This window comes from Sitophilus oryzae, unplaced genomic scaffold (genome assembly GCF_002938485.1).
Source record: "Sitophilus oryzae breed Bouriz unplaced genomic scaffold, Soryzae_2.0 scaffold_115_pilon_pilon, whole genome shotgun sequence".
In the NCBI taxonomy this organism is placed as follows: domain Eukaryota; kingdom Metazoa; phylum Arthropoda; class Insecta; order Coleoptera; family Curculionidae; genus Sitophilus; species Sitophilus oryzae.
This window is the reverse complement of record NW_022145793.1, coordinates 29,872-38,575: the sequence shown is the minus strand read 5'-3', so window position 1 is coordinate 38,575 and position 8,704 is coordinate 29,872. Positions and strand designations below refer to the sequence as shown.

General features: G+C 31.8%; 1 protein-coding gene across 1 annotated transcript in view; it reads left to right on the top strand.

Annotated features, from left to right (window-relative positions):
- The window catches only part of LOC115887508 (mucin-2-like), an 11,090-nt gene extending 2,685 nt beyond the window's left edge, over window positions 1-8,405 (top strand). Inside the window, exons 4-5 of the mRNA XM_030906976.1 lie at window positions 6,922-6,960; window positions 7,017-8,405. Coding sequence (XP_030762836.1) covers window positions 6,922-6,960; window positions 7,017-8,323 — 1,346 coding nt within the window. The 3' untranslated portion in view covers window positions 8,324-8,405. The remainder of the gene's footprint in view (window positions 1-6,921; window positions 6,961-7,016) is intronic.
- Window positions 8,406-8,704: the final 299 nt, after the last annotated feature.

Below are 8,704 nucleotides of genomic sequence, written 5' to 3'. Positions count from 1 at the left end.
CCTTGGTACGTCTGATGTCGAGGATGGAGAGCTGGCCTCTGTAGAGCCGTCTCAGATAATGGCTTTTCTTAAAGCCCTGAGACTGTATGATGAGTTATAACTCGTTATAACTCAAGAAAGGGGAACACACAATAGATCTATAAGGTCGAGGTGATTAACTCCCCTCCTAAACATTCTACATTCTTGGAAATACCCTGTATATGCATATCACAGGCAACCAAATAAACTAGTAACCTCTAAAAATTATTTTTCCTACCACTAACGACATACCGTGTTTTTAGTGTGTACTAAATTATTTTATCAAAATTTCACCATATAAGTTTCCAGGCAATGGTGTTGACTTACACAATAAGTTAATATGACAGGAATTTTAACAAATAATAATTTTTTAAGAACTGATTGTAAATGTACATAAAATATTTGTCATTTTTTGTATATACCAAAATAGAGATAAGCCTTAATTGGTATTTATTTATTTATAATATATTAATAGAACAATATTGATCATGGAATTCTTTAAAATGCTGACCTGCGAAAATAATTCTTCATTGTTATAGATAAAAAAGAATTATATTTTTCCTAAAATATTTTGTAAAATTTCTTTAAAATTAGATTGAGGATTTTATTGTTTTAAAATAATATCTTATATATTTTTGCATTATTAAATTGAATATAAGTAATTAGTGTTTCTTGAAAAGACTTTATATTTTTTTCCTCACTAGAGGAAAATCTAGAAAATAAAAGTTTTATTTGTAAACACCACTGCGCAGGGTTGGGTAGGTAGAAAATGTTATACAGGGTGCGTGTCTCAAAAGTGGCTCATCCCTATAACTTTTTTATTTTTTCAGATAAAAAAATCGAGATTTGGTAGATTAATATATGACATAAGTTAGGATTGATTGACATATTTATTTTTTTTTGTCACTTACTACAACTTTTGATTTTTAAATGGTACCCTCGGTGTTTTGTTGCTTTATTCGATAGAAAATGACACTCTGAATAGAATGACATATGTCAACTTTTGACATTTTCGAATATGGTTTATTTGAAATTGCAAAATGCGATTCATAACGACAATTTGACTCGAAATACCAAGTGTGTGGTACCAAATTATTTGTAAAAAAATGCTTTTTCAAAAAAATGCTAATGAGCCTCCCTCGTTCCATTTGAAAAAATTGAGATATTTATATATCAGAAACTATTTTATATTTTAGAAAGTTTGGCATAGAATTTTGAAAACCCTGTATTGTTTAAGATTACGATATTTATAGGGAAGTAAGTAAGACCCATTATAGTTTTGATTTTAGAGCATTTTTTCTATTTCTAATAATTTTAAATCAAAATATGCTTATTCAAACTTTCTGTATAAATATGATTTATTTTTAGTTGTTAATTTTTACTTATGTTATGATAATTTTAATAAAAAATAATAGCTATATAATGAAGTATGTTCTGGAAATCTGAAGTACCTGTACTTTAATATTAATAGGTATAGTTCAATAGATTTAGCATTAATCCTTTAATTGACAATATTCAATATCCATTGTATATTTTTACATAGATCAAAATACAATTTTGTTCATTTGAAACAATCATCTTATCTTAAGTGATTGAGATTTATTTATTTGACGTAGTTTTGAGATAACTATAACAATTTTCTCATAACAACTTTCAGTGGGGTATCCAATTTTTATCAATAAATAATAAAAAAAAAATTGTTTATAGGTATCTATCTCAATGTGGTAGAATTGTGTTTAAAATAAATTATATTACTTTATATTAAAAAAAATACTTTTTCCAAATATGTTAATGAGCCACCTTCGTTCCATTTGAAAAAATTGAGATATGATTAAAAATACGATTAGGGCATCTTTTAACCGGCCAGACCAAGACACTAAAAACATTAGACGACCAAATCTATTTTTCCACGGCTCCTTGAATAAATTAGTGTTTTTAACACAGCCATGGTACTCTAGATTGAAATTTAAAATACAATTTTTTCTGTGAAGTATATAGTTTCAATAACAAAATACTTAAATATCGTATGATCGAGAAAAAAACGGCGTCAGCGATGGCTATAAATGAAGATCGCTGTCAATTTATATGGGAAATGTCATCGATCGTCATTTTCCAGCCAACTGGACGCCGTTTTTTCTTCGATCATACGGTACTATGACACAGCCATGGTTTCAATATCATATTTCGATGCGATCAACATGAACGGTAAACGGGACAGTGTGAAATAAAATAGCTGGACAGTTCTGATTTTTGCCGTACCGAGCGTTTCTGCCAAAATTTTTAAAATTCGGTTGAAATAAGGTTGAAATGCACTAAGCCTATAGGTTACTCCCCGTACTGAGTAGTTTTAGGATTTAATTTAGTTCACACTTGATAACGGTCAGTGATTCATCTGACGGAAACGTTGTGTAAGTTAAAATAAAATAAATAAAGACAATGGAAGTCCAAAATCATTTTAGTGGCTATATTTAGTATTATTATAGTTTGAAGTACCTATTATCTTTGAAATATGGGAATGATTATTTTAATTTTACTAATAATTTTTAAGATTAGTCTTTGCATACCAATACCATACAACGGAAAATCCTTAAAAAATAACTTAAAAAATCTAGTACTTGTTTAAATAGCAAAATTAATTTTAAGTAAACAAGTTTTATTTTCAAGCACTAGATTATGACAATAGATAGTGTAGGATATCATAGTGGCAGAAAAGTTAAAAAAAGTTATAGTCGGAGAGCCGGGATCAAAAACATGCCAGAGTTTTCTGAAGGCTCATATTTTCAAAATCGATTGCATTTTAGTTTGATTTTAGTGTTAAGAAGCTAAAGTACAGTCAGCAGTCCCAGTTTTGGGACACCTGGCGCTGAGAAGCGCGCAAAGGTTTAATTTTAGTGAACACCTCCAAACTATTTTCTGAAGGCTGAAAATTTGTAGACAACATTCGAATGCAATGTGAAATAAAAATATAACAGTCAGACAGAACAGTATGGGAACACAAAGCGTCAGCGCTACCTCAATCGCGCTGTCAAAATAATTTTGTCACTCAAAGTGATTTCTGAACGCTGAAACTGCAAGGTAATAGTGAAAACAATATAATTATACTCTGTTTTTTTTCTCAGGTAAGATTTCGACAGACGATGACAGAAGAAAAACAGATGACGTCCCATACCAATCTATTTATTTTACTAAAAAAAGTTTCTAATAATTTTTAAGTTAACTATGGATGGGTTTAAATATAAATCCGTCATACGTCGTCTCTTGTTGTTTTTAACCAGTTTTATTGGTTTATTTCAAAAAAGACAGATCGTATTTCAAATTTATTGGTTTGACGGAACGATGAACGACAAACGGACGCCGATGCGTATGAACTCGCCTTTAGATTTTTGACGCTTGTCAAAGTCTTGTCAAATTAGAGGTTATAATTTTGTGTCAACTTTTGTCAAATACCCTGCGTTTTGGAAGATGATGCATTTTTATTCGTGTTATTACCTGTGTTTTGTGTCTTTTGAAGTCAAGTGGAGGAAAAATCGAGTGAAAATTAACTGTAGACCCAGAGCAATGTGTATGGTTAATACTCGCTGCCCAAGCAGAAAGTCTTATACACCAATAAAGTTACAAGTTACCATCAATAAAGTTCGTATACCATCTCGTCGTAGATAAGTGCATCTCGAAGATGGTAGGACCATACTAAACACAAACATACTAAAAACTGTAGTAGCCGTCGACATTACACAATAGGTAAATAATGGATTTTAGTACTGTAGAAAAATGATGTCAAAACGTACTGGTTTAAAAATATTAAGATTAAAGTTAATTAATCAACCTTTAAGGTATAAAATGTGGTAAGTGTTAATATTAATAAAATAGTTTGTTTTATTTATGTTGTTTTATTTATTCCTGTGGAATATAACAAATTTGTATTTGTATATATAAGTTATATTGACAAATATAATCATAAATGCGGGAAGTTTCATAAAGCTTGAAAGTAAGAAATAGTTCTTTTTTCTATTTTTTTGGTATATATGGTGTCTTGTTCTTGTTTGTTTTGTATTAACACATACCGTTTTGATTAAATAAAATAACTCGATTACATTTTTTCAATTTTATGCAGTTTTTTTTCACAATATTTTGAAGTAATCACTTGTCAGTCAAATTTTAAATATTTCCTGCTATGCGTTCCAGTTGTACCAACTTATTTCTTTGTAAAATAAAATAAACTAGTTTGGAATTAAAATGACAGAAACATCTATCACTGTCAAGGATCTTCTCGTTGGACAGACTATATTAATAAAAACAGCCAGACTCGTCAATAATAGAACCCCATCAGTCAGCAGCTGATGGAAGTCAGAATAGTGACAGCGCGTGTATAGACAGGACTTTACGCAATATGTATACAGGGTGTCCCAGGCTGAGCGTGCATTAGAAGTTTCTAGATAACTACAAAATCTAGATCGGAGATTTTTTGTACATCATTGTTTCATCACGGGTTTCACAACGAGATCTATTGATTAAAAATATTTTCAATATGGCGGCCCTTCGGGAAATACCGGATGTTGACAGCAACTTTTTTATTTTAAATGGGTGACCCTATTTTTTAGTACATACTTAAATTCTCTGTAAAATTCTATGAATATTGATATAAAACACTCTATATCTAACATTGGCCGTTTTTGAGAAAAAAAATATTTAAAATTTTTGAAGGAAAAAAACTGCCTGTCAAAAATATTTGTATCGCCTAAACGTCAAATTTAGTGATTACCACAGCCACTGTGAAATAAAGAGAAAACATGTGGCTATCTATTTAAAAAATTAAATTGTTCGCGAATGTCATATAATAATGGCCGCAGCTGTCATAAAATTGAGAGATTAAATAATTATTTTAAATCGTTTTTTTTTAAATGGAAACCCACTTTTTTTATTTCACTACTGAAAAGGCTCTTTAATTCGTTACTCTTTGACTATACAAGTTCTTCTAAAATAAATCGTTTTTAAGTTATTTAAGATTTAGTTTTAAAGAGTATATTTTTCTTGATTTTAACCAGTAGTCTATGACTTTAAACGTCAAGTGATGTAAAACAATAGATCTCTGGACATGTCATATTGTGACGCTTTTCAAACTTTTTCCAAACCAACTTTGCGCTTTTTTTCGATCATACGGAATATTATTAATAATATCAACTTTTAGATATCACTAAGAAGCAAAGATACGAGTTATAATATATTATATAGAGATATTTTTATAAATACACTTTTTAAACTCTTAAGGGGGGCAGGCGGTATTTATAATATCTATAAGAAATTCAAATAATTCGTTCTCTGGCAGATGGAAATAAATTGTCTGACCGTTTAACACTTAATGTCAAAGGAAGCTAAATAAAATATACGTTTTCAAATTAAATCTTAAATAACTTAAAAACGATTTATTTTAGGTATAGGAACAAGTGTAGTTAAAAAGTAACGAATTGGAAAACCTTTTCATTAGTTAAATAAACAAAAGTGGGTTTTCCCTTAAAAAATGATTTATGATAATTTTTTAATCACTCAATTCCATGACAGCTACCGCCATTATTATATGACATTTGAACAATTTAATTTTTGAAATAGATAGCCACATGTCTTCTCTTTATGTCACATAGAATTTAAATATGTAATAAAATTGGGAGCACCCATTTAAAATAAGGAAGTTGCTGTCAACTTCCGGTATATCCGGAAGTGCCGCCATATTGAAAATATTTTTAATCGATAGATCTCGTTGTAAAACAATTGTGACAATGATGTGCAAAAAATCTTTGTTCTAGATTTTGTGGTTCACTATTAACTTGAAATGCACGCTCAGCCTGGGACACCCTGTATATTGATATTCATCAATAATTCACACAAATCGATCAACACAATTCATCTAAATATAAATATTATAAGAAAAATAGATTTTAAAATATGTAGTTTACAAATGTCGGGTTGAAAACGGTGTCAAAAAAGCAGTTTTTACATTAATAATTTTGTTTTGTTTTGCTCTGTCAGACGTTATATTTTTGTTTTACGAAACGTTTTTGCATTCGAATAATATCTACAAATTTTCAGCCTTCAGAAAACAGTTTGGAGGTGTTAATTAAAATTACACCTTTGCGCGCTTTTCAGCGCCAGGTGTCCCGGAACTGGAACTGCTGACTATACCTTTGCTTTTTAACACCAAAATGCAATCGATTTTGACAATATGAGCCTGCAGAAAACTCTTACATGTTTTTGGACCCGGCTCTTGGACTATCATTACCTAAGTTGTTTTTAAAACTATAGTTATCTTGGTAAAACTTGAACAAGAAAAATAATGAGGATGTAACTAATAATGACCCTTTAGTTTTTTTAGTTTATTTATTAATTAATCAATATAATTGTTTCAATTACATTGTCATTAAAACAATACGATTTTTAATTTCGTACGAGATAAAAATGATTAAGTAGATTCTTTACCTATATATTTGAAAAATTCTGTTTATAGTTTACATTTTGTCGGTGGCAAACTAAATGGCGATCTCTGTACGTTTGAGTGTCTTATTGGTTTGTTGTTTAACACCAGTCGTGTACTCGGGTAAGTTTTTAAACCCATTACTTAATATATCTCGGATAAGGAATTTTCTATGGCTAGTTCAGCAGAACACTCATCAATTATTTCAAAAAAGTACTATGGGTATTTCGCCACTTGTACTGTAAAAAAATCTACAAAATAAAGTTCATGTAGAAGCGTAGTTAAGACGTTTAACTTGACTTTTTTAACTTATTTATAATACTTGAATTGAATTAATGTTAGTTAACTCATTACAGATATTAATAATTATAATAAACCACTGTATATTTTTGAACTTATTTAATAAAAATCAATCAAAACATTCGTTTTTATTGTTTCAGCTGTTATTCGCCAACTCACTGACGACTATGAACCAGTTCGTAAGTTTTAAATAAGTTTAAGTTATTGAACTTCTTTCTGATAAAGTAATTTTTAGCTACCGATTGTCCTAAAACAGACGGCACAACGCCCACATATTTTCCCGCTGTAAATTGCTCAAAGTTCTGGGAATGTTCGAATGGAGTGCCGTACCTGTTTGAGTGTCCGGCTAGCCTGAATTTCGACGAAATTTTACACGTGTGCGATTCACCCAGTAAAGTAACATGTACCGGGTACGGTTGGTCCACAACTACAGCGGCATCCGATGTAACTACTTCCACTAATACACCTTCTACTACGACTAAGGCCCCTACAACTACAACTAGTACACCTTCAACTACTACTAAATCACCTACCACTACAACCAGTGCGCCTACAACTACTACGAGTACACCTTCAACTACAACTAGGCCGCCTACTACTACCAGCGCGCCTACAACTACTACTAGTACACCTTCAACTACTACTAAACCACCTACAACTACTACCAGTGCGCCTACAACTACTACTGGCACGACACCTTCAACTACAACTAGTGCCACCACAACTACTACTAAACCACCTACAACTACAACTAGCGCACCCACAACTACTACTAAACCACCTACAACTACAACTAGTGCCCCAACGACTACTACTAGGCCTCCTACTACCACCAGTGCGACTACAACTACTACTAGTACTCCTTCAACGACAACTAGACTACCTACAACTACAACTAGGCCACCACAGACCACAACTACCAATGTACCAACACATCCTGGTCCTGGACCAGATCCCGACCCGACTCCAAATCCTGGTCCTGAACCTGAACCAACTCATAATCCCGGTCCAGGGCCAGAACCCGAGCCAACGTTAGATCCTGGTCCAGGTCCACATCCCGATCCAGAGCCAGATCCCAATCCAGAGCCTAACCCAGAACCAGATCCAAATCCAGAGCCTAATCCGGAGCCTAATCCAGAACCAGATCCAAATCCAGAGCCTAATCCGGAGCCTAATCCGGAACCAGATCCTAATCCAGAGCCTAATCCGGAACCAGAGCCTCAGCCGGGACCAGAGCCCAACAATCATCACGGTCATCACGATCACGGTGATAACAACCACGATGATCACGATGATAATCACGGTCATAACAATCATAATGACGATGGCAACCATCACCACCATGATAACAACAATCAGGATCATAATGGCAATCATGACAACCACGGTGAAGATCATAACGATAAGCATAACCACGGTCATAACAATGATAATCACGATAGTAGCCATAACCATCATAATAACAACAATCAAGATCATAATGGTAAACATAACAACCACGGTGAACATCATAATGACAACCATAATAACCATGGACATTAAGTATCAGAACTTTAATCCTATTACAGAGTGTAGTCATTTAAACCAGGAACATCTTAAATTAATTAAATATATTTTCTTTTTATTTGTTCTTAATTTTTTTTTTTTTTTTTAATAAATGTATTATAAAAATTTATGGAAGTATTTTTCATTAGATTTATACAGGGTGAGTCTTAAATAAATGTAAATATTTTTAGGGGTAGTATATTTCGGCCCCAGAAACACGTTTATGAGATTTTTTCACGAAAAAATAATTTTGAAAATTTGGAATTTTTATTTTTTTTTATTTTTAGTTAAAATTCATATCTTGATTATATAGCAATATAAATATAATATGTACTAGATTAAACTTACAAGAAAAAAAATCCAGAAAAGATCGACTGC